The following is a 25950-nucleotide window of genomic DNA, read 5'->3' on the forward strand; positions in this document are numbered from 1 at the left end:
AATGTGGCGCCTGCATAAGATTCAAAAAGAAAAGCTACCAGTATTTTGAAATGGGATACAACCATACAAATTATAGGTACTTGAAAGAGTGTTCAATATCGTTTAATTAATGATTTTTTTAATAATTCAGATTTTGTGGATCATTTTATACCACTTTTCTTTGTGTTTTGTAATGAATATTATTCTGTTTAAATAGATAATATATGATAAAAACTGATAAACAGGTAACAGGTACGATAAGATTCTAGTTTTTAGCTTGTAAAATAGTTCAACATTATAATATAATAATGTTAGAAATACACCATGGCCGCAACAAACAAAGGTATGTTCCTACATATAAACATTTTTTTTAGTAGTTACAACAGAAATCACATATTATGTAGAGGTAAAATGACAGTTATTTGCGATAGCCAATTTTATTTATTATGACTGTGATGCTACTAACAGTTTTGTAGTTGTAATTAAGACAATAAAGCAATGTAGAAAACATTTCATTATAGATATACGAATTATTTTATAAGATGTATTTTGGTTATTCAATTTATTTGATACTCTTTTGTTTATGTCCTTTATATTATTTAAGAACAATGAATTAAAATACATGGTTTGACAGGGTTGACACTAATTCCACACAGTATCCCTCACATTCAACAACGATATAAGTGGGATTGTGGGGTGACATGCGTCCTCATGGTACTCTCTGAAGGTGATAGAAATGACTTTATCACTAACTTTTTCAAAATATGTGAAGAGGAAGGTTTTGGACAAACCACATGTACTATTGATCTCTGCTATTTATTGAAGCGGTAATCATTAATAATTTTCTGTAGGACCTATGTGAGGTATGCTAGGAGAGTTAACTTTTCTTAATGTGTTTGCTTAGTTGCATCGCCTCAATGAATCAAATATTTTTCACACATGGCTAGTTTTTAAATCTATTGCATATTTCAGATACAATATTAAACATTGCATGTTTACAACAAGTCACTTACCTAATAAACGAATACTAAGAACTTTTAGTGGTACTGTAAATAAGGTTGGTATAATTAGTTTTTATATCAATTTATTTCACGTTTCATTTGAACTAAACGTACGTGTATATGTACAGGTTAGTACGGTTAATGTGAATCGGTTGTTCCAGGCAGCGCTTCGAATACGTAAAAGATTTGAAAATGCGTCCATTGATGGTATTAAAATTGTTGACAGTGTTCTCTCTACAAGAGATATATTACATCACGTAACCAGCAAGGGGCCGGCCATTGTGCTCGTGGACGCTGCTTTGCTATCCTGTGATCTTTGTAAACATAACAAGCTTACTTCGGAGTTTAGGTAAATTGTCAAATTACATATTCATCTAGTAAATGTAGAACTCGTAGAAGACAAAAGTATTTAGTACCTATTTATATAATAGTATAGATTGTGAAAGTAAAAACTACCATCGGTTCGGAAAAGGAAGTGACCTGACCTGAGAAGAACCTCAAGAGAGCTTTACTATAATTTTTAAATCGAAAATACCATCAGCAATAATGGGAACATTATTTATTTCCAAATTAGCCTCATGATAAACGTTCACCACAGTACAGATACGGAAAATATAGCTGAAATATTAAATATTCATATTATTGTCTAACACACTCAGGAGGACAGGACAAGACAGGAGGTATTGTGTTGGTAGAAAATATAATGTGGTATAATAAAATTAGTTATTGTTTTAGACGCATATTGGGTGGAATGTATCGTGGTCACTACATCGTGGTGGTCGGATGGTCAAGTGGCAAGCTGCTGTACCTCGACCCCGCACGATCGAGTCCACTTTGTGCCACCGTACCCGCACGACTGCAGAACTCGCGACTGGCTCCAGGCACCGATCGTGATATTATTTTGATTTACTGTGATTACAGATGACAATATGAATTATAAAAATAAATACACACGTATACGTTGTTATTCTCACATCATTTTTTAAATATTATCCTATAATTAATTTAAATTTTTTAACAATGGTATGTCATTGAAATCAATTGTTAGTTTGATACGATGTGAGTTTTTTTACCAAAATAACAGTAGGTGATAACAATGCTTACATACTCATATTTTGATAACCTATTTTAAGGGTTAAAAAGTAATGTTTAGGTTTTTTTCTACGCACTATTCCAGTCGAAGAAGGAGTAAAGATAAACAATCCTTAGATTTACAAAGACCTACAAAGCGATTTGCTAATAGTTCTGGTGTTTATACACAAACAGTTCTTGATTAATTTATCTTTATCTATAAAATGCTATTCCACTTAACTAGTTACAACCACTTTAATGTATCTTCCAAAGGTCGGATTACATCGCGGACATTAAAAACGCCATTTATCGCAAACCCATAGTGAATATCATACATTATTCAAAATCTCGACCAATGAAATTCGATGTCAGTGTTTTATTTGTCTATAGGTGCTGGAGCTTTGTGCAAGTCCGTCTTAGTAGGTACCACCCACTCATTAGATATTTTAATGCTAAGCAGCTATACTTAGTACTGTTGCGTTCCGGTTATAAGGACGAGTGAGCCAGTGTAACTACAAGCACAAGGGACCTAATATCTTATTTATCATGGTTAGTGACGCATTGGTGACATAAGGAATGGTTAAAATATCTTACAACGCCAATTTTTATGGGCGGTGGTGGCCACTTACCATCAAATGGCTCGTTTGCTCGTCCGCCTACCTATAACATAAAAAACAAGACGAAAAAGAATACAGATTTAACAATGCGTTACCTTCGTGTAATATTTATTTTATTCTTATAAAAATAAAAACTTGTCTATAGTTCAAGAATCCCCTATTTGAGATATTTATCTGTGCCAACACTACAAATAATTTGTACCACTTATCTCCACAAAGAAAAATAATTACATATTATTGTTTAAAAATATACAAAATTTATTTCTAGGAAATAAATATCTTCGAATAAAATCCAACATTCACACAAAGATGGCTTCAATTATTTTATAGGGTAAGTGGTCATTATTATATTTAGAAATACTTATTTTAGAAATTTTTACACGTTATATGAATTAGTAATCTTTAAATAATTTATCGCAAATACATTGACGTATTAAATAATATGTTTTGTGTGAACCACTTAACCATAAACAAACATTAGCTTTTTTTCTTTATACTATTATTCGATGCAATAAGGGAAATCCCGTTCAACATGTTCCAGTCTATGTCTATTTGGTAATTTAAATTGTAGTACGTTGCAATAAAATATACTTTACTTTGATTCTTTTCAAATTTGCATGTAATTATGGTATGAGTTAATAGGGTTGTCAATTTAATATGAGATGAGGAAATAATATAAATAATCTATTAATAAATAATCTCCTAATAATAATATATGAACAGTAACAAACTTGAAATGGCTATAACAATTAAGATGAAAATGGAGATCTTTGAAGCGATAAATTCGAGAACAAAAAAAGTGATCTTTCCTATTACCCAGTGGGATTTTATTGCTTGTCCTGTTCATGTAAGGTTCTATGCACTCCATTCTCCATTGGTTTTAAAGTATTATTTTTAGCCAGATTAACGAAATTATTTTAATATTTAAAATTTCATTTCAAATCGTAATTAATAATTACCTACTAGTATCCTGCGGATTTACCCGCGATATATTTGTATTGTACATGGAAGTTTAAAAAGTCTTAAGCCTAGCAATATTAACGGACGCAAAACAATGTTTGTATCCGATCCCAGGGGAATTTTACTGGTGGTAGGGCTTTGTGCAAGCTCGTCTGGGTAGGTACCACCCACTCATCAGATATTCTACCGCAAAACAGCAATACTTGATATTGTTGTGTTCCGGTTTGAAGGGTGAGTGAGCCAGTGTAATTACAGGCACAAGGGACATAAAATCTTAGTTCCCAAGGTTGGTGGCGCATTGGCTATAAGCGATGGTTGACATTTCTTACAATGCCAATGTCTAAGGGCGTTTGGTGACCACTTACCATCAGGTGGCCCATATGCTCGTCCACCTTCCTATTCTATATAAAAAAAAAATAATTTCAAATAAAGTAATAATGATTATAAACCTACTTAAATGACTAAATATGGCGATAAACATGTAGATATATGTAGGTAAACTTTTATATAATATTTAATATTAACTTTTGATAAACTGAACAGATTTCGATGAAATAAAAGCATTTGTAACAACAAAAGATAAACAGACAAAAATATAAAAATAATTATAGTATTTGTTTTAATAACTTACAAAAAGCCAAATTAACATAAGTATCGCAGTTATTTTGATATTACATACACTTCAATTTAATTTATTTTAATAAATTTTATAGATCATAGTTTAATTGCATATCATGAAACAAAGGTAGAAATTATTTCTGTTTAATTCTGTTGGCATGGAAAGGCAACCGTTAGAATGCGATGTTGATTTTTCAGTTGCATTATAGTAATCTGCTTATATTAAAAAAAACACTGTCGTCATGCCTGTGACTCAAATAACTAAGGTTCGGGATTCATATTTCTTATGGTGCAAATGTGGCGATTGGCTGTATTTCTAAAATAAACTGTATAAAAACAAACTAAAAAAATTGAGATCAACCATTTTAGACTACACTGATAATGACCACAGGAAGACATATGGTTATACTGAAAGTAAGAGTAAAACACGCTGGGCGAGTTGACGCCTGCGCCGCCCTCTACAGTTGATTGTTAAATGATGAGATAGTAAACTCTTCTTATGTTAATGTGATTATATATTACACCAAACTTTTTTTTAAATTTAAATTAGTTAGGAATACTGGAATAAAGGGTCTAAGAAATATTAATAATAATTAAATAACCATCCCTTACATAACCAATGCGCTACCAATCTTGGCAACTAAGATGTTATATCTTGAAACAGAAGGTGGGCCAGGATAGCGAAAGAAGTGTTGGGTGGTCATTAACAATATTTATTTAAACAGGCAGAGTAACCACCCTGCTCAAGTTCAACAATAATTATGATCGTTCATTGTAAATACATCGCTTTTTATACAAAAGTTAAATCATTATAATGTCGGTAGTTGTAAAAATCATATCACGAAGTTAAATAACATTAAAACAAAATTTATAATCAAATTAACTTCAATAAATATTAGGTTATTCTAAATTATATACGCGTTGGTTGTAGCGTTGAGTTTAACAATCTAGTACCTCTCACTCACCTTTCAAACCAGAACGCAACATTACTAACTATTGTTGTTTGGCGGTAGAATAAGTGATGAATGGGTGGGTAGTCAGATAGACTTGCACAAAGCGCTACCTTCAAATAACTTTCGAACTGCGCATAGATACGATAATCCTTACGTCGGTGCCAAACTCCGATGGGACGGTAATACGACACGGCCAGAAAAAGATTTCAGCTTGTTGTGGAAAGTATAAAAATTTTCAAATTTCACGTTGCTACTGACCGACCGTCCGACGTTAACCTAGGACCTAGGAGTCTAGGTCCTTATGCACTAGCTGCTTTTACTACCATGACATAATATATTGCAATATATAATATATAAGTTATCATGTTATATAAAAAACAATATTATGTACATATATGATAATCATGTCCACGGTGTTTGGTATACATTAAGAAAAACGAAAACTGCACTTATGTCGCCTGGTTCTACTTTTATGTTCAAATATCTTGCTACTTCAAAATGTATCACTTATCTATCTGTATGCATATAAAATAAATTGTGTATGTACGTCTAAATAGGCACATGTTTTATTATCCCACACTCGACACTTGCTTGATTCGTAAAAATCTTATAATATTAAGTTTGGTGATTTCCCTAATTTATGAATATCATCGTATGATGTAATATAAATGTAATAATACGAGTAGACGAAGCTCATTTCGTATTTTATTCTTTAACAAGACGATGTGTAGACAAATTAAAATATTGATCTTACAAAGTTTATTTGTATTGTGTGTTGAAGCTAAAAGCTATGCGGTGAGTGATTTATAAAAATATTCATAAATAAATACGATTTACTTCTTTTTAAATAACGTAAGGCCTTTTTAATCTTTATAATTAGTTTTGTTATATATTTGGGATGGTAATACGATACGGCCAGAATTTAACATTGAAGATATGGAATAATGATATTTAGATATATATTATATTTATCACCTACGTTTATAAGTATTTGTTAAATATTTTTTATGTGATTTAAAATTTCCGTAATACAGGTTAACTCAAGACATTTATACTATAAAGTGTAAAAAAACTTATTAACATTCTGTAAAATATACTTTGTCGTTTTTTGTTTATTAAGAATATGTATTATAATAAGAATACCTCTATATTAAAGTAAATATTAAAATAAAAATATTCTTTTACAATAATAAATAAATGCCAAATTTTTGAATCAACCCTGTTTGAAACATTATGTGCCGTCTATCGAATCTCATCAAACGAAAATTTTCGAAAAGTCTCTAAAGGTATACCTTTCAATTAACTATCTTTCTCTTTCGGTGCTTATTTTTCGTTGGTGCGAAAGAGACATATGTCAGTTTCTCGCCGTTACGTCAAATATAGATGTCGTTGTCGCGGTGCGCAGATCTAATACCTCGACATTTCATAGAATATAGTCCAATGTTGTTGTTGTGATTTTGAATCAAACCGACTCAAACTTAGGTAGTTTCTGTTCGACGGTCCTTAAATTCACTCACAATTTGATATTAAAAAATAGGTAAGTGTCCCCTAACTAATTTGTTATAGTTTTTATTACCACAATAACCAATAAAAAAAATTACTCTGAGTAATCAATCCCAAAGGAAAATTAGTAGTAAAATAATCATGGAAATTCAGTGTAACCGCTAATGTAAATATTTTTATTCATTTTAATTTTTTTTTTTTCTTTTTAAAATATTTTTATAATTTTTATTTTTACGTAAGGGACGCTGAGTAGTTATCCCAGACCCACAGCAAACGAATGGTATTTGTTTAGGGAGCCAGGAAACATATTTGTAGGATTTGCTCTTGCTTGTTAAATTCGTACGAATCAATTTTGTATTTATGTATATACTATATTATTATATTAGTATATACTTTTTTTTTAATAGAATAGGAAGGCGGACGAGCATAAGGGTCCGTTCACACAGACCGGCTCGGAGAGGAGAGCAGATTTTTATCACGTTGGAAACAGTGTTTTGAGTGATTGTAGTAAAGTTTATTTTTGCATTTGCACCTTTTTTGTCATTAAAAATGCCTGAACGCGCTTCGTGTGAAGTAATAAAAGGAGCCGACCGGCTCCGCTTGCGTGCTCTTTCTCGCTCGCACCCGCTTTCAGATCTCTTCCAGCCGGTCGATGTGAAATAGTTGGCGGCTCCGCTCCGGCCAATTCCAAGCGTATACGACCCGGTCTGTGTGAAAAGAAAAAAGCAGGCCGATGCTCTCCGAGCCGGTCTGTGTGAACGGACCCTAAGGGCCACCTGATGGTAAGTGGTCACCAAACGCCCTTAGACATTGGCATTGTAAGAAATGTTAACTATCGCTTACATTACTAATGCGCCACCAACCTTGGGAACTAAGATGTCCCTTGTGCCTGTAATTACACTGGCTCACTCACCCTTCAAACCGGAACACAACAATACCAAGTACTGCTGTTTTGCGGTAGAATATCTGATGAGTGGGTGGTACCTACCCAGACGAGCTTGCACAAAGCTATTATAAAATATATAAAAATGAACGACAAATGAAATTTTAGACATGTGATAAATCATTTAGATATAACGATTCTTTCCTATGAAGTTCGATGTGCTGTAACGCAAAACTAAATATATTTTCACGCCGATTTTTTTTTGTAAAATGATCTCAAATGGATAACTCCAGATGCGCAATTGAAATTATCAAAATACAATGCTATTGGTTAGTCCGCAATGTGACGTCAGATCCTTTGTTAACATTACCTCCGTCACATGGTTGCTGGATATTTTTAAGGTGGTCGATGTTTGGATCGAATTCACAATAAAATTGTAACGTTTATTTTGATGTAAATAAGACTTTGAGTCAATTACTGATATCGCAAGACGTTATCAGCACAATAAACCGAACTATTTAATTCACACCAGTGTTGCTTTTGATTGCGTGTTAAAACATCGTTTCATAAAAATCTTTTGTAGCTGTAAGTACGACCGAATTTATTTATTTAAGGAAACACAGTGAAATGACATTTATAACAGTAATATAGAACGATACATAGATCAGCTGACTTTCCATTTATAATTACACTACCACTAATATTTAACAAAGATATACATATACATATATATATATATATATATATATATATATATATATATATATATATATATATATATATATATAACCACACACACACAGGTAAAACATGAACATGATAATACAATCAAGTAAGATCAATAAAGGTATAGTATATAAAGCTTTATTATGGTTTATATATATTAATTAAGGTTTTAGGAGACATATTTTGCCTCCTTCAGATTAATGGGAAACACGATATCCGAACATCAAACAATATCATACAAAAATATAGTAAATCTTTAAGGTGAACAAAAATCGTAAAAATGTCACTACGTTGGCTGTACAGCGTATCTACCTACTCTGATTCTGATGTAAGGCTATAAAATAATCTTATTATCAAACAATTTAAACAAAATTAAATTCGAAAAGTTTGAGCATTATTCTTGGTCATGTATTACCGTTTGTAGGGAGTTAGGGACTTTTTGCAAGCGGTCTGGATGGGTACAATGTCCATGTTAGATCTCGTAGTGGCGTATTATCGGTTCAAGAAAAAGCACTTATGATAGCTCCAGTGTTTATGGGCGATGGTGGATTAGCTTGGATTACCTACTAGCTAATACGTAGCACGCTTTGCAAAGCCTCTTCAATTTTTGTAAGCAAATATCAAATACGACTCGTGACTAGAAACCTAGTCATCAATGTTTTGACTCAATCGATGCATGAAGCCATACAATGCGTATCACAAATTTCTATAAGTATGTAAGATTAAACCATGTATGTATATAATTTATCTAATAGGTTACTCTCGAACGCCCAAACTGTCCAATACTGTCCGGCAATCTTGGTTGTTTGTATTTATCATAATTTAAAAAGTAATGTTTGTTTTTATCGAGATGCGAGATATTTTTGCAAAGGACACAATATATATATGTGTTCTGAAATACATTGGAAACATTTATTCTATTTGGTCGTTTTGTCCAGTGTATAAATTTTCAATGTGGTTTATCGTATATTAATGTATTTATGTATTATCGACGCCCTATTTGTCAAAAGAGAAAAAAATACTTATTTACAGTTCAATACATATTATTAATATATTATTATACATATATATAATAACAAAATATTGTTAACCTCTTGTAACATAGCAATGTATTTTATCTGTAATAAAATATGGTTCGTGTAGATAAATTAATTAGTTTTCAATTTGTAAATACTAACATAATACTTCAAAAGAACAATCATTCAAGAACAATCTGATATGATTTGATATAACAATCATATGATTTTAATTTTTTTTATATATTTCCGGGAGGGCAAATGACTACTCGACCTGATGGTAAGAGTAGTAGAGTCCAAACGCAACAACGGCCAGTACACTCGGGAAGAATGTACACTAAGTGCACTAGCCGACCCCGCCTTGCCGGCCCGCAAGATGCCTCAAGATGCCAAGGTGTTTGTGACCTTTACGTCGCTGCAACCGATCCAAGGTTTCCAGTAGGTGAACTTAGTGGAGTCATCCCAAAGGTGCGAGCAATATTCAATGCAAGACCGTACCTGTGTTTTGTATAACAAGCACAGTTGTTGTGGCGTGAAAAAACGGCGCACCTTGTTCAGAACTCGAGTTTCCGTGAAGCTGTTTTTATAACAGCATCGATGCAGCCCTTGGAGTAAGGTCGCAGCGAACGTCAATTCCCAGCATGGTGATTTTGATTTGTAACACCAGCGGAGTACCATAGAGAGAGGGAAGAAGGGAAAATGGTGACTTTTTTGCTGTGAGAGCGCTACCTGTATTTTCTTGGCATTAAGCTCAACAAGATTACCAGAGCCCTATTTGGCGATGAGTTGTAACGTCCTATCGAGTTCAATGACAAGATCCTCTCCTCAATTCCCGTTCGCCCAGCCACTGCGCGGCCGTGGTATCCACCTTGCACCGTACTATCGTCTGCATAGCAATGTATGTTCCCAAGAGAGAGCATATCATTTATATACAAAAGAAAGAGTGTGGGAGATAGCACAGATCCCTGGGGGACCCCAGCATTCACTACATAGAATTGTGAAGCGTAACCATCAACTAAAACACAAAGGCTACGCTTGTTTAGGAAGCTGGCAATCCAGGTGCAAAGCTGAGCAGGCAGACCATATGCCGGCAGCTCGAGAGGAGACTTCTGTGCTAGACCCTGTCGAAAGCCTTGGAGATATCGAGGCTGACAGCCAACGATTCCTAATGCTTGTCGATAGCTTCACCCCAGAGGTGTGTTACGTACGCTAGAAGATCACCTGTGGACCGTTTTGGTCGAAACTCGTATTGACTATTTATTAGATTAGACAGTGGTCTTCTAGGTAATGGATCAGTTGGTTGCTTAGTATCCATTCTATCAACTTATGAAGTATTGAGGTGATAGCTATTGGTCGATAATTTTCCGGGTCAGACCGATCCCCTTTTTTGGGAACCGCTTGCATATTAGCTCTTCTCCAAGCCTCCAGCACACATCCCGAATAGAGAGAAAGTTGGAAAAGGCGCGTTAACACAAGAGACAGCTCCGCCGCGCACTTCTTCAGCACTATGGCTGGTATTCCATTGAGACTGCTAGCTTTCCGTTCATCAAGTGAAACGTTGAAAACACGAAATTAGGTCATGACCAATCTGTATAATGCGTTGTGCATCCGCTCTCGTGTATGCTTTCCTTCAGGACTTGGAGTTTTCGTTTTAAAAAATCAAATTTTTTAATACGAAAACTTATTTCAGCTACGCGCTCTGTTTCTAGTCTCAAATTTTCGTAGATTAATATCATAGAAAAGAACAATAAAAGCACCAAATCATATAATACGACTGAAACAGAGTCGACGTAAGGAATTGGGGTGAGTTTTTAGCGCCCATTGCTTTCTTTAGTAAAGTTGTACTTAGCTAATTTCAGCACGTTTTGACGTGTGACAAAATAAATTGATCTTGAAGTTAACGTTATTTTTTCTCATTATTGCAATTATAAGCACAGTTAGTTGTCTATAAAAAATAATTATACTTTGCTGTTGCCAGCACCGAAATTCAACCTAACCTAAAATTCAAATTGTTTTTTTTTTGTTTAACTATAGAAATAGATTTTAAGCCTTATTCTCTTGCTTTTTAAGTTGTCTTATTTTATTGTTTATAATTTTATAAAAATTACAAGAGGTGTATAATAAATTTAAATTTTTAAATCCGACAAAAAATATTGACCTATAGTGCACAAATATAAATTGCTAAAAAGTTTTGCTATTGTAATCTTTTAGTAGGCATTTTATTAAATCCATATGGTCGTAACTCGTAAATCATAAAAACAATGTTACGTACGTTAGTAGGTACTTGTATGTTATAGAATTGACAAAGTTTGACCAAAAATCTTTTACGTTTTATCATTAACATCTCAAACCACAATCTATCGCAATTTATTCACCGCACAATGTATTTACTTACTTATTATTTATCAGTGGTTATTAATCTTCATATCTTGACGATAGTTTTATGAAGGTTATGTTAAATAATATAAAAATAAACAAATTAAATAAGTATTTAGAATATATGCCCACGGTTCTCCAACAATTGTATAAAAACTTAAAACATGAATAATTTCACTAGAAATTATGACGAACATTCAACACACACATTACAAAGTACAAAAATATATTTCTTGGCTCTATTACCCGACTACATGGAATTAATAATTATTTTGTGAGACAATACTGCCTAGGTATTACCACCCACACGACGCATATTCTACTGCTAAACAGTAATACTTAGTATAGTTTTGTATCCAGTTTAAAGGGTGGGTGATCCAGTGTAACTACAGGCACAAGGGACATAACATTCTAGTTCCTAAGGTTGGTGGCGCATTGGCGATGTAACAGATGGTTAAAATATATATTTTACAATGTAATTAAAATAATGTATGTGTGTGTAATTAAATTAAAGTAATGTAAATCTTCTACTGCGCAATATAGGCAGGTACTTAATATACATAAACGATAATGATACGAAACTAAGTGTAATTTATCAAAACGAAGAGTGAATGAGATATAGATACGTTTTAATAGCGTTTTATAAGTATGTTACGTTAAATTATATTTTTATGCATTGATTTATGTTTTTTTTTCTATTTTAGTATACGATGACGAAAAGGACAGTTCTGAATGAGTTGTACAAGGGTTTGGTGGAGGAGATGCACATACCGGCTGATCTGCATGAGCGAGACGGCAAGAAGTTTGCTAGCTTCGGCTCTGTACTTCCTATTCACTGTGCCACGCCAGAACAGGTCAGTTATTGGTGTAGGAAATTATTTTCAGTTACGTAGTGTTTAAATAATCGTAAACATTTAATATAAACAAAATGTTCGTAAATAAAATTACATATCTAGATTCCTCGATGTTAGGAATATGTCAGAACAATAAAAGTACTAAATTGTCTATGAACTCATCCAATAAGATAGATAGAGAAGATATAGTTACAAAGACTAAAGACTAATGGCATCAATGACACCTTAACTCTTTCCGGTGAGAGAATTAAGGAATACAAAGTGAACTTTTGTTCGCGCATACTCTTGTGCGCTTTAATATGTGCCGTTGGCTTTAGTCTTCGTTGAGAATAAGCGTCTACAGGCGTGTGATCATTTATGTTATACTTTCTACCGTAATAGCAAATAAGCAACAACTGAATACAGGTAGAACAGATGTCGCGGAACACGCACCACTATTGCGACGTGTTCACACCGGACCTGCTCGCGCCGCTAGAGGACCTCGCCTTCGTGCGCCTCGACGAGAACACCGCCGAGAAGGTGATATAATTATGTACATGCACATAACATACGCCTAATGTACGAGTACCTCACCCAAGGCTAGCTTTACTCTGCACTAACAGCAAAAATTCGAATCGCTTTATTTAGGTTTAAATTGTAGGTAAGTCGGTGTAATGTCAGGCACACGAGTTAGTTTTGCAGTAGATTAAGCGACATAGCCCAGGAGGCCGGCGTCAATAACACTGTAGCTGCTCGCGCAGGTGTTCCTGAACCGCAGCAAGCGTATCCTGCTGGTGTCGAGCGACGGGCGGCTGGCGCAGTGGCGCGCTGCGCCCAGCTTCGAGTCCGCCAACCGCTACGTGGGCGGCGCGCCGCTCGTCACGCGCGCCGGCGCGCTCGCCTCCGTGCTCACCGCGCGCCTCGGACACCACTACGCCGTGTCCGCCTTCGAGGTACGCAGGCGAGTGCCACCGCTCGCTTCCGAGTTTCTCCACCATGAGTTTGTATTTTACCTCATGTGGACTCCAAATAACTGAGTTACTTTCTAAAGTGCTTCTGACGAAACAGTTGTACAAAATTTTGACCGCAGCAACACTTTCAAGGTTTTTTGACTGCCTCAAAACAAAACTTGGGATTTGTATGCCGTTTTAGTATCTTGTACACATGGTCGGTAAAGCTCACGGTTATGACTCATCAAGACTCCTTAGTCTTTGATAGTAGATTGCCGCCCTAGAACAACGTCGTTTAAACGATAGTCGTACTTGACTGACATGTTTGCGCGTGTGAATGATATTATAGAGCACTTTTCATCATTAAACATAAGCCTATTCTGCTTACTCCATTCTTCAACATTTTGGATGTCTTTTTGTAACATCAAGCAATCCGATGGCGTTTTGATTTTTAACAATAATTTCAAATCATCTAACAGCATCAGGCAAATCGTTAATAAAAATCAGAAACTCAAGAGGCCCTAAATTGGAACCTTGACTTATTCCGGAAAACCTAAAATACGGTTCTGAGAGTTGTCCATTAAACTGCACATACTGCCTCCGGTTACGGAGGTAGCAGGAGAAAAATTGTAACAAGGCAGGAGTAAATCCGGCGGCTGCAAATTTACGGAGCAATAAATCGTTATCGACCGTATCAAACGCCTTCCGGAAATCAAAATATGCAGTGTCAATTTGAAAGCCTCTATCCACAGCCATAGCAGTGTATGAGTGAAATGATAATAAGTTACTCGTAGTCGAACGACCAACTCTGAATCCGTGCTGGCCATCAGACAGTTGGATCTCAACCTGTACACTTATCAAGCGATGTAAGATACTATGGGTAAGTGATGCGTGTGTTAGGGTCTGTGAGAATATTATAATAAGAAATGAAACTCACGCGGATGGTCCATAAACGTGTATATTATATACACGTTATACACACAATATATGCACACAGAAGAAATAACGTTATACAGGCATAGAAGATCACATATGTACACATAAACACGAGCACAATACTTAAACACAAAGCGAATTATTTTTAAGCGCAAGTAACGGTTATGACGGTGGTAGAATAATGAATAATGCGTAAGTCGTAAACGTTGGTAGGATCATTCGTAGCCAATATAAAAGATCCGTCGTTCCAATGCGCTTGCACCGGTAGTCGGGGCCTCAACACAGAACAAAGGACGACGTCACAACGGAGATAAGCAATGCGGTTGTCCACTGTGTACGTTCGATCGTCCGTTGTGTCGTCAATCCAATATTCTATGTTGAGTTGGAATGTGTTGTGTAGTATGTTTGTTTGGATGTGTGTTTATGTATGTTTATAATATGTGTGTAAGTATGTATGTTAGTGGGATGCACATGTGGTGGACGCCACATCACTCTTCCCCAGAGAGCGTCCCTACGGACGGTAAAAATCCGGGAATCGGACCTTTCGACCCGAGCGAGTTGCTCGGACATCGGGGCACACAGCATCTTTAGCTTGGCTGATGTTGCCGTGCTGGACTTCGATGCTTGTGGCGGGTTCTGTGGCCATGTACGCTGGTTTTAGACGGTCGATGGAGATGGAGACCTGTTTACCCTTGACTAGGATTCTAAAGACTTTGTCTCCACTTTGTACAACCTTATAAGGGCCGGTGTATGGTGGTTGTAAGGATCCCCGCACCGCGTCTTCCCTGAGAAATACGTGGGTGGAGGAAGCGAGGTCTTTAAATACGAAGACTTTATTATTCACGTGACGTGAGGCTGGAGAGGGTCGGAGATTATTAATTATCCTGTGCAGGCGAGCGGTGAAGTCGGAAAGGTCCGTGGTACCGTCTACACAGGAATTGAAAAATTCTCCGGGGAGGCGAAGAGGTTCGCCATATACGAGCTCCGCGGATGAAGAGTTGAGATCTTCTTTGATGCAACTGCGCATGCCAAGGTGGACCAGAAGTAGCGATTCGGTCCAATGGCTATCGGCATGGCACATGATCGATGATTTCAGCTGACGATGAAATCGCTCTATAAGACCATTGCATGCGGGGTGGTAGGCGGTGGTTCGTCGATGATGAAACCCGGCTATCTTGGACAGGCAGTTAAACAGAGCGGACTCGAACTGACGTCCGCGGTCGGTAACGATGTCTGTCGGACAGCCAAAACGGGATATCCATCCCGACAGCAGTGCCTTGCCAACCGTCTCAGCTGTTATGTCTGCGATAGGTATCGCCTCAGGCCATCTAGTAAAACGGTCTACAGCTGTGAGGCAATATTTGAAACCTTCAGATGGCGGAAGAGGTCCCACTAGGTCAATGTGAATTTGAGTGAACCTGGCTCGTGGTAATTCGAAGGTGCCTAATGGTGCTGTCACATGTCTTGTGACCTTGGCACGTTGGCAATCCAGGCACTTCCGTGACCATTCGCGGCAGTCTTTCCGCACACCTGGCCACACGTATCGCTGCGATACAAGTTTGGCAGTCGCATTAGCACCAGGGTGACTAAGGCAGTGCAGACTGTCGAAGACTTGACGCCTAAGTGATTTAGTCACGAATGGTCTCGGCGTAGGGGTGCTTACGTCACAGTATAGTGACATTAGGCTACCGTCAATTGTCTTCTTCTCGAGGCGGAGTGAAGATTCACCACCGAGTAGAAGTGTTAATTTAGGGTCGTTGATTTGGGATTTGGCGAGTGTTTCAATGGCGACAGGGCTCTGTAGTGCGTCCACCCGGGACAAGGCATCAGCAACAACATTATCTTTGCCAGATATATGCTGAATGTCTGTGGTGAACTGCGCTATGAAATCCAGGTGTCTATACTGACGAGGGGAGCTGCTACTTTTCCTCTCGTGGAAGGCGTAAAGCAATGGCTTGTGGTCAGTATAGACTGTGAAATGTCGCGCCTCTAGCTTATGGCGAAAGTGTTTGATTCCCTCGTAGATAGCAAGAAGCTCGCGATCATACGGGGAATACTTTTGCTGTGCCGGACTCAGTTTCCGTGAGAAAAATGCTAGCGGTTGCCAAATCCCATCTTTGTGTTGCTGCAAGACTGCCCCCATAGCCTGGTCAGACGCATCTGTGACGAGAGCTAGTTTGGCCTGGATATCTGGGTGTGCAAGTAAAGTGGCATCACAAAGACTCTCCTTACTCTGGTTAAATGCTGCGAGGGCTTCGCCAGATATATGGACTGGGTGGGAGCCCTTCACTGAACCGGTGAGTAAGGCGTGGAGGGGCTGTTGGATTTTAGCAGCCTGAGGTATAAATCGCCTGTAAAAATTCAACATACCTAGGTAACGTCTCAGCTGTTGGACGGTTTTAGGTACTGGGAATTGCTTGATGGCGTCTACCTTAGAGTCTAAGGGCTTGGTACCAGCTGCCGAAATTCTGTAACCTAAAAACGTTACCTCCTCGGCACCGAAGACACACTTGGCTGAGTTGACCAGCATGCCAGTCTCGCATTCTCCCGAACAGTTAATGCAGATGCTTCTCGTGTTCGGCCTGACTTTTGGAGAAAACCAGGAAGTCATCCAGGTAAGGGTAAACAAAATCTAACCCGCGAGTCATCTCGTCAACCAACCTTTGAAACGTTTGGCCTGCGTTTCTGAGACCAAAGGTCATGAATGGGAACTCGAACAAACCAAACGGGGTTGTAATGGCAGTTTTTGGGATGTCATCTTCACTAACAGGCACTTGGTTGTAAGCTTTAACCAAGTCGACTGTAGAAAAAATTGTACAACCTGATATATTATGCGCGAAATCGTGGATATGTCGGATGGGGTACATGTCCGGAATTGTCCTCGCGTTGAGCTTGCGGTAGTCCCCGCAAGGTCGCCATCCGTTGTCCTTCTTCGGAGCTAAACTTAATGGCGACGACCATGGACTGTCTGAAGGACGTGCAGTGCCGTTGCTCAGCATAATCTCGAATTCGCGCTTAGCTATGGTGAGCTTATCGGGAGCTAACCTGGGGGAGTGCAAGCTATGGGAGGTCCAGGTGTGGTGCGTATATGGTGTACGGTGTTATGCCTAGGTGTGCAAGGTATACCGGATGGTCGGATTAATCTTTGGTATTGCGACAGAATAGAATGGTATCGAGATTCACCAGTCAAGACCTTTACAGAAAGAGCATTGCAAGTATCTTTATTGTAGTAAAGCTCAGCAATTGAAGTAAGTGAGGTGATATTGTCTACTAGGCGCTTATTTTTTACGTCTACAGATAAATTGTATTTACAAAGAAAGTCTACACCTATGATAGCTTTGGTTACATCCGCAACAATAAAGCGCCAAGGAAAATCCCTGCGTAAGCCTAGATCTAAATTAAAATTAACAAAACCATACGTGTTGATGACACTGCCGTTAGCCGCCGACAGTTGATAGCCAGTCTGCTTGCACTGGTTGTGTAGGGCCCGAGGAAATACGCACAGGTCACTGCCCGTGTCGATAAGGAACTCGTTCTTGGTCCGGCGGTCAGTGACGAATAGACGACCTGGTGTTGGGTTGGAGCAATCGGTAGTCGTCATTACCGACTGCTTTGAGTTTCCCGCCTTCGAAAAGTCACACGGCTTTATGCACTTCGTTGCGCCGTCCCTAAGCCGTTGGTGATACCAGCATATCGGATACTTCCGATAGCTGGACTCGGAACGTCTGGATGATCCACTTCTGTCACGGCGCTGATGTCGAGTCCTCGAGCGGGGTCGTCTGCCAAGCTCAAGGGTCAGATCCTTAACCATTCTCCGCAATTCGGCTATCTCACCAGCCATGGACTGTAAACTGGGTCCGTGCGCAGATGTCGCAGCAATGTGGTGCGGTGGGGATGCTATATCTTGCACTCTGTCGGCCAAGTCTGCAAGGGTCTCCAGTGAGCTATGAGGCTGTGATGCGAGAAGGGTCTGGATGTTTCCGGGCAGGCGACTGCACCAGATGGTACGGAAAAAGTCTTCAGGCACGTTCTGGCCCGCGAGGTTCTGGAGACGTCTAAGCTGAAATCGTGGAGGTGCTATGATAGAAACCCCACCACCACGTTTAGAACCTGGCCGGTCTGCCCTTAAAACACTATACCCCTGGGGCACAACCTCTTCGTCTTCAATGCCCGACGTTAACCATGCCTCCGTTAATAAAAATACATCAATCTGCGAAGCACTAATTTCGGCAGCTAGTTGGTGCAACTTCGTGCGTAGTCCACGTATGTTTTGATAGTATAACACTAAACACTCGCTATCTTTACTAGACTTATTTGACCCATGTTTAATTTTGTCGTAGATCACTGGTGTTTCTTCTACGAAACCATTCGTTCAATCTCTTATTTGGGGGCCAATTTTCCGCCTTCATGAAAAACGAAAATAAACTTTCTGGTACTGTAATTACAAATGAAGCGTATCTTTTATGCTTTAAATCTAACTTCTCCACAATATACGTGTTTTCCATAGGTTTTTTCTTTTGTATATAAGCCTGTACGACTTCGGAAGTAGTATCATGTTGAATTGACCACAGATGGATAGTACGCAATTTTTTTATTGCTGTTGTGTGTCAACCTCGCCCATACCTTGAATGACTGGACGAAGTATTTTACGCCGGCGCATTGTTGTCCACTGCTCCGTCTCGTTGACATCTCTTAACTCATTCGGTGCCGGACGCACCGATGAATATGCCGCATCAGTTAGTTGTCTATGCACCGATTTATTACGACGGCGGCCGATAGCTTCAACTGTATCGCCGCACGATGTCGCCGCCGGCGCATCGTTGCTCGGAGGATCGGTGATCGTCCGAACTCGGACATCGTCGGGGATCGTCCGGACTCTGATATCGTCGGTGACTGCTCGGTCCTCGCCGGTTCTCGTCATAGCTCGGTTGTCGTCGTTAGTTGACATCAACTCCTTCATCTTACGCGTCAATATCTTCGCACTCGTTTTTGTTTGTTTAGTTGGGTGCTGCTGTGAATATGACGTTGTTGGCCTCGCGCTCTTCTGATGGGTCCGATTATTATAGTTATCTTCGATCTTCCTACCCACTGTTGAACTCTGGTCTTGCTCAATGTTTGCATTTAACAAATCAAATTTTGATTCTAATCTTCGAACCATGTCCACCAGAGAGTTAATTTTAAGTTCTAAAGGAAGTACCAAACTTTGCATCATCTTTAGTATATCTGCAGCTCCTAACTTCGCCATAATTATACAACTTAGTTAATTAAAACACCGAGGATCAGAAAAAAGCTTGTGCACGAGCGGGCGGTGCGCGGGTATTTAATATTAATTTAATATGATTGATCATATATATAGATCTGAGCTGAACTCACATTGGAAGTGTCATCTCTGGAAGTGAAATCTCTGAACATGTACTAAACAAATTTCAAAATAGACAGTTTGTCTATTTTTAAATTTGTTTTGTACTTATAAACTTTCAATCATCATCATTTTACAATTTATCATTTAAATGTAGTTAAAGTTTCAGTCAATTCGACTAAACAGTTATTTTATAGCATTTTTATTGATCTTTATTTTTATTGAATAAATGTTCGACGTGATTCTTCAAATTGACATAACTTTATTATTTATGAACCGATTGAAATGAAACAAACACTAAATTTGAAGTGAAGTTAGCCACGATACAATAGTGAAAACCGCACCCAAATCCGTTAAGCCATTTCTAAGATTAGCGTGCACAGATAAACAGACAAAAATTCTAACAATCATTGTTTTGGGTTCTGTTGCGTTGATAAAGACCTCCAATAACAGTTTTACTCAAATATCTTCCATTTACTGACAGCGATCAGTTACATTTTTATTATATGTATAGATAACCATGGAGATGATGGTGTGTGAATGTTTATTTTTATAATTTTAGGGCGACGGTGGTTATTTTGAAACTTCTAAGTCTTGGGAGTTCGTCGACCTTGAGGAGGGCAAGTCCTACTACGGCGATAAAGGCTTTAAGACAAGGGAAGAGTTGAATCAATATGTGGAAAGCCTTCCACCCGTAGAAGTGAATTCGACTTCTCCTCCGAGGCCCGTTCTGCTGAGAGGCAAGATATCTAGGGTAGTTCTAATGGCTCAGAACGGAAGACAGCTGTCCCATCATTACTTGAGTGGGGTTTTGGCGAATGATGTTGAATATTTGTAATGATTTATATTTAAAACCTAAAACGCGAAACCCTTAAGTACGCTATGCAGACACTTAATGATACCACACTATATAAGTTTAAAATATTGAATTGATTCATAAATAAAAAAAAAATCTTTACAAAAGATATCAAATCTAAAATTCTCGACAAGATGATTTTGATGAACACAATTAGTTTACTTAGTTCATTTTACTAACTTTATTTAAAATAATTATCAAAATCCGGCTTTTCCGAAATATTTAATATTGTGAGAACGATTAGTTAAACAGTGGTCTTTTCTTTCGTATGTAAAATTGATGATGACAAAAAGAGAAAAATCGGTATTTAATTATTAAGTAATAGTAGTATAGCTTATGTGTTTATTTACAATTGAGTGTTAACAGTTATAAATTGGTTTGTTCGAGTCGGTATTCAAACGGGTCCGTTGCACTACTACCTTTTATTTTGCTAATCGTTATCATAATAAATTAAAAAAGTGTATATTTTAAAGCAGCGCTGATAGTTTTTGGGAAAAAAGCGAGCGATGCAGAAGTTATCCCATGTTAATATTGTCATCATTACGATTTTACTGTCTAACATGCGCGATTCGCGTGTCTGTCCTCCGACTATAATAGTTTTATAATCGGAGTTGTTAGAGTAACTTATTCAGACCGGCAAAGTTAGAATGTTCGTGATTGATCAATTGATTGTACGTTAAGAACAATATAAGACATATATAATAAATAATAGGTTTTTATTTAACATTTTTTTACATTGTTGTAATTTATTTACATATATATAGTTAGTGTATAAGGACTTTTTGTATGTAATATGTTATGTAATATTTGAATTAAAATAAAAAAATGCTTCATTACGTCATATTTAACACCAACATTTATAAACCACTAAGCATTAAGACCACAGCCCTCTTGGAACACATTTTATTTTTAGTTCGTCTTTTCTACAAATACACTTACATATATATATAACAAAAAACTAAAAAAAAAAATATGACTAATTTTATACAATATTTACAAAAATACACTGTCACCTATCATTAGTCTATAAGTAAATCTATGGAAATTCTTATAAGTGAAAAGTTGGGAATATTGCCTTCAAAAATTCAATAGTACGGCAATTAGAGCTTTGAAAATGTTTCTATCTATAAATTAAAATGAATTCAGGTTTTATTTAAATTCACTTGTTTGTATGTTTGAGTTGAAGTCATGCAACAGATCTCAATCGATTGTAGGGAACTACAATCGATAGGAAAAGTAGTTGTCTACGGTGTGATTTTGTGACGACGGACGACGACTTTCTCACAACGATCGGGTAGTAAGTTTAGGTCGAGGTACAGGCGCCGCAGCGGCGGCCGGCGGCTACGGGTCGAGGTACAGGCGCCGCAGCGGCGGCCGGCGGCTACGGGTCGAGGTACAGGCGCCGCAGCGTGGCGGGCGCGGCGGGTGCGCGCGTCACGGGGCACGCCCCCCCCGCCCGCACCGCGCGCGCAGCGCACGTGTAGCAGAACACCAAACTGCGGGCGCACAGGCGCAGGCGGGTTATCGACCGGCCCGGCTGACACTCTGATGTCATAGCGACGAGTACTCACCCGGAGACCGGCAGCACGGTGGGCACGCGCCAGCGCTGGCGGCACACGGGGCACACGTTGAGCGTCGGCGCGTCCGCGCGCTGCACACGCAACCTTACTTAACATATCTGTACTGTCGCGCGCGGGACCGCGTGCGGCACGTGTGAGGCGCGAGTGGGTACCTGCGGCGGCGGCGGCGCGGGCAGGTGGTGCAGCGCCAGCGGGCGGCGCGCGTCCCACCAGCGCAGCAGCTGCACGGCGAAGGCCCCGTGCTGCGCGACGGCGCTGCACGCGCGCCACACCATCGGGAACGTGACCACCGCGCTCCTGCCGGCACGCCCGCACATTACATATCCGGCATCTAATGAAACCTGAACTGTTTAAGCTTCCTAATGTGACCTGTAAATTATCTTACAATAAAATAAATATCTAGAAACAATATTAGATTTACCGACGCAGGATTCGTCTGGATGATACTTTGAAGTCCTTTAATGGTGAGTAAAAACGTTATACACGATGAATGTGAGAATATAATCGGTCTCCTGGTCTGGACCGCGTCGGGCGTGTCGCGAGCGTCTCACCCGAGCCGGCCGGCCGCGACGGCGCGCACGAAGTCGCCCCAGGTGTCGTCGGGGCGCTCGGCGGGCGCGTCCCGCAGCGTGAGGCCGAGCAGGCGCAGCGCGGGCGTCGGCGCGCGGCCCGCGCCCGTCAGGTAGCGCGCCAGCAGCGCCAGCCTGCCCGCCTCGCCCAAGAAGTGCACCACGCTCCAGAGCCTGACGGCCGCTTTACGGGCTCGGTCCGTTTTGCTCTGAAGTTAGTGTTGACCATGGTTTGACATAACGGGCGAGAACATAAAAACTAAAATATTTAATGCCCTATTACTGCTACCCATCCCGGATTCGCACGGGTCGAATGAGGGTCAAGGAAACGTTCATATCGTAATATTATATATAACTCCTACCGGTTTGTAGGTATATATTGTTTACGCGGCGTAAACCAGTGAATCTGTCGTTAAGCTGAATTGGCATAATTTTTTCCGACATCTTCAACATTCGTGGTCATATTTCAGCTAATTTAAACGAAACGTTAAAAACATAAACCTTCCTTATAAATAACTCCGTCCATTAGTGAAAACCGAATGAAAACCCGTTCGGTAGTTTTGGAGTATATCGCGTGCAGACTAGAGGATTATGTGAACGAGGCCGTCTAATCAGATTATGTCTACTGAAAACTTTTATTTTAATACCATCAATAACACTGAACACCCCCACGAGGTCGCGTAAATGTGTGTAGCAGTCGCGTACTCGGCCTTCGAGGCAACTTCGACGTAGTGTAGTGGGCGTTTACCAGACAACATAAAAGAATGAAACTAAGTACAAAACCCACCTTACCCAATCTTCCGTCTTCTATATCCTCTCTCCACTTATCCACCATTTTCTCCACTTTTTGCCGGACATATGGTAACAGCACCAGCAGTGCTAGTGACCCTCGCTCGAGGTTCTGCGGCAGTCGTGTACCTGAACTGAACTCTGTGCTAGGGGAGATCGGCACTCTGACCAAACCATAGAAGCATTCTGAGAATGATGCAGCTGGAAAGATAATATAAATAAAATTTTGTAGAAGTATATTCTTTTTACTTGAGAGTTTTTATATAACTATTTTTAGCTACAAGGTGTTGTCAATATTTAATGGCAATTAAATTGATTTTTCTAGTCTAGAGAAATAAACTGAAATATATGGAGTAATTTATAAGGAATATTTTCCTTATAAATTACTCTAAAGTTATACAAAGTTATATTTCAACAACTCTCATTTTAAATAAGCTTTTTTATAAAATAGGCGGTGATATTTGTGCCTATACATTGACAGTTCATTGAATAAATACTATAGAAGCAGAGTATTTGAAATATTTTGATTTTAGTTTTACTATCAATGTTATTCATGGTTCAGATTAATATATTTTTTTTCTATAAATATGTTATTTATAACAAATCGTGTTTTTATGATTCTTATTAGGCCACACACTTTCTTTTTTTCATACAATATTTTTAATATTCAAGGATGTACTGCATGCTAATAAATGTTGCAATCATCAAAATGAATTTATTTTATGCAAGTAACTCTTGAGAGGTTTAAATTGTAAGAAAAAACATTTATATTTAAAAACAGTTATATTATCAGAAAATATTGCATATACAGCATTTTACATGCTTTCCACAGCATGAGAGTGTACACAAATCCAACTTTCTGAATCTAGGCTGATACTGAGAATTTTTGGACAGGAATACCCAATAACTTTTTACTGGCCCGACCTGGGATTTGAACCCAGGACCTCCGGATCTGTGGCTTTATATATAGCCACTAGACCAATAAGGCAGACTGTCCACATATCTACTCTGTACGTAGCAATAGAACTCACACTAGCAGTTAATATTGAATTCTTGTACTGTAGTGATTAGGAAAAAATGTGGGACAGGTCACCCTGGGTTAAGCTATCTGTCTTACTTAGAAATTGAGTTGTCAAAGGGCCAAACATAAATTGATTAAATCTGTATACTAGGTGCCTATACTAGGTTATCCTGTTTCATTTAAGATTTAACAATTTGCATCAATAATTAATGAACTCTTTGTAAATAAGTAAAGTTCTACTTATAACGAGTCGGCTTTATTTGTTTGTGATATTTAATTATTACAATTGTTTTCTTACCATAATGTTTGAGGTAGTGGTATTGCAAGCAGTAGTCAAGCAATAAAAATAATTCATCATACCACGTTTCACACCACCCACATTTATTTGGATACACAGCTGCCACATACTAAAAATAATTGTTACATAAATGTATGTATAATATTTATGTGTAAGTTCAATAAACAGCATTCCAAGTCCACCCAACTCTGATACTTTTGCTAATGGCTTATTTTTCTGCTGATATACAGGTAATTCAAGCACTTACATGCTCAACATGATATTTGATGGATAAGCTTAAGAAATATTCTTTTAGTTGCCTTTAATAAAATACATTGAGAGTGGGTAATTTAATTCTACACTGTCATAGTAAATATTAAAGTAAAGAAGTTCGTATTTAAATATTAGAAGTGGCCTTCAATTTTTTTTTTTAAATTATTATTCTCAGTTAAATAAAGCACATTAATAATAATTAAATATTATAAAGTATTAGAGAAAAGGTAATATAAAGTTATAGTTTAGGTAATGATATTATTCTAAATTCACCTCCACTAGTTTCCGTAAAGCTGGTTTAACTGTTTCTCCGAGGGCATCCTGAGCAGCTACTTGGAACACTGAAGGGTTACCTTGTAAAGTTCGCGTTAAGTGCGCCGCGTACACAGCCATATTAGCTATTCTAACACAACCGTGAATAAATATATAAGTTAACTGCTCATGTGTTCATTTTTCATTTAAGTTTTCCTTAATACATTGTAAGTTCCTGTATTATTCTTATCAGCTTACTTGACAGCAGACTTATCAAATCATCGGCTCTTTGTCAAGTTTGACATCTGACAGCTATATAATAATAGCCAGAAGCAATATTAATCGAGCTGAATGATTGTGGGCTAGAGCGCCTATGACATAACAATAAATTATATATGATTACTCCACATAGTAAAAGTTTAGGTTAGGCTTCTGGTAAATGAATAGGGGTTCTAGTAAAAGAGTAGCGCGTAAACGAGTGGTAAACGAGTACCGCTTCCAGGATATAAGTAAACTATATTTGTAATTGTACGCAAATCATAATGAAATGCT

The 25950-nt window shown here is 38.2% G+C and overlaps 3 protein-coding genes across 11 annotated transcripts; 2 read left to right on the top strand and 1 right to left on the bottom strand.

Annotated features, from left to right (window-relative positions):
- The first annotated feature begins 108 nt into the window (after window positions 1-108).
- Window positions 109-1953, top strand: LOC126775622 (protein GUCD1). Of its 2 annotated transcripts, none has more exons than XM_050497673.1 (5): window positions 109-231; window positions 614-806; window positions 952-1036; window positions 1142-1329; window positions 1716-1953. In XM_050497673.1, exons 1-5 carry the CDS (start codon window positions 204-206, stop codon window positions 1903-1905), a joined length of 684 nt encoding a protein of 227 aa, XP_050353630.1. In that variant the 5' UTR covers window positions 109-203; the 3' UTR covers window positions 1906-1953. The 2 variants fall into 2 exon arrangements, with proteins under 2 accessions (XP_050353630.1, XP_050353631.1); XM_050497674.1 differs by having other exon boundaries at window positions 181-322.
- An 847-nt stretch (window positions 1954-2800) lies between these two features.
- On the top strand, window positions 2801-20775 carry LOC126775620 (poxin-like). Of its 4 annotated transcripts, none has more exons than XM_050497671.1 (5): window positions 2801-2999; window positions 12408-12557; window positions 12963-13076; window positions 13298-13489; window positions 20344-20775. In XM_050497671.1, the coding sequence occupies exons 2-5, from the start codon at window positions 12414-12416 to the stop codon at window positions 20617-20619; spliced, it is 726 nt and encodes a 241-aa protein (XP_050353628.1). In that variant the 5' UTR covers window positions 2801-2999; window positions 12408-12413; the 3' UTR covers window positions 20620-20775. The 4 variants fall into 4 exon arrangements, with proteins under 4 accessions (XP_050353628.1, XP_050353627.1, XP_050353626.1 ...); XM_050497670.1 differs by lacking the exon at window positions 2801-2999 and adding an exon at window positions 6655-6736; XM_050497669.1 differs by lacking the exon at window positions 2801-2999 and adding an exon at window positions 8024-8170.
- Window positions 20776-21336: 561 nt separating this feature from the next.
- Window positions 21337-25671, bottom strand: LOC126775619 (peroxisome assembly protein 12). Of its 5 annotated transcripts, none has more exons than XM_050497667.1 (7): window positions 25420-25671; window positions 24895-25003; window positions 23574-23776; window positions 22769-22995; window positions 22370-22548; window positions 22209-22288; window positions 21337-22133 (listed from the first exon to the last, which is right to left on the bottom strand). In XM_050497667.1, exons 1-7 carry the CDS (start codon window positions 25537-25539, stop codon window positions 21882-21884), a joined length of 1170 nt encoding a protein of 389 aa, XP_050353624.1. In that variant the 5' UTR covers window positions 25540-25671; the 3' UTR covers window positions 21337-21881. The 5 variants fall into 5 exon arrangements, with proteins under 5 accessions (XP_050353624.1, XP_050353623.1, XP_050353622.1 ...); XM_050497668.1 differs by having other exon boundaries at window positions 21873-22133; window positions 22370-22514; XM_050497666.1 differs by having other exon boundaries at window positions 21337-22288.
- Window positions 25672-25950: the final 279 nt, after the last annotated feature.

Source organism: Nymphalis io, chromosome 18 (assembly GCF_905147045.1).
Source record: "Nymphalis io chromosome 18, ilAglIoxx1.1, whole genome shotgun sequence".
Classification (NCBI taxonomy): domain Eukaryota; kingdom Metazoa; phylum Arthropoda; class Insecta; order Lepidoptera; family Nymphalidae; genus Nymphalis; species Nymphalis io.

Bases quoted from the DNA above. Each gene is read 5' to 3' on its own strand.
- LOC126775622 (XM_050497673.1), top strand. From the start codon at position 204: ATGATAAAAACTGATAAACAGGTAACAG. The intron at 807-951 runs GTAATCATTAAT...TGCATATTTCAG, and splicing joins CTCTGCTATTTATTGAAGCG to ATACAATATTAAACATTGCA. The intron at 1,330-1,715 runs GTAAATTGTCAA...TTATTGTTTTAG, and splicing joins AAGCTTACTTCGGAGTTTAG to ACGCATATTGGGTGGAATGT.
- LOC126775619 (XM_050497664.1), bottom strand. From the start codon at position 25,539: ATGGCTGTGTACGCGGCGCACTTAACGCGAACTTTACAAGGTAACCCT. The intron at 23,777-24,894 runs GTAAGAAAACAA...TTATCTTTCCAG, and splicing joins CCACTACCTCAAACATTATG to CTGCATCATTCTCAGAATGC. The intron at 22,996-23,573 runs GTGGGTTTTGTA...CACTAACTTCAG, and splicing joins AAGACGGAAGATTGGGTAAG to AGCAAAACGGACCGAGCCCG.
- LOC126775620 (XM_050497671.1), top strand. From the start codon at position 12,414: ATGACGAAAAGGACAGTTCTGAATGAGTTGTACAAGGGTTTGGTGGAG. The intron at 12,558-12,962 runs GTCAGTTATTGG...AACTGAATACAG, and splicing joins ACTGTGCCACGCCAGAACAG to GTAGAACAGATGTCGCGGAA. The intron at 13,077-13,297 runs GTGATATAATTA...CTGCTCGCGCAG, and splicing joins ACGAGAACACCGCCGAGAAG to GTGTTCCTGAACCGCAGCAA.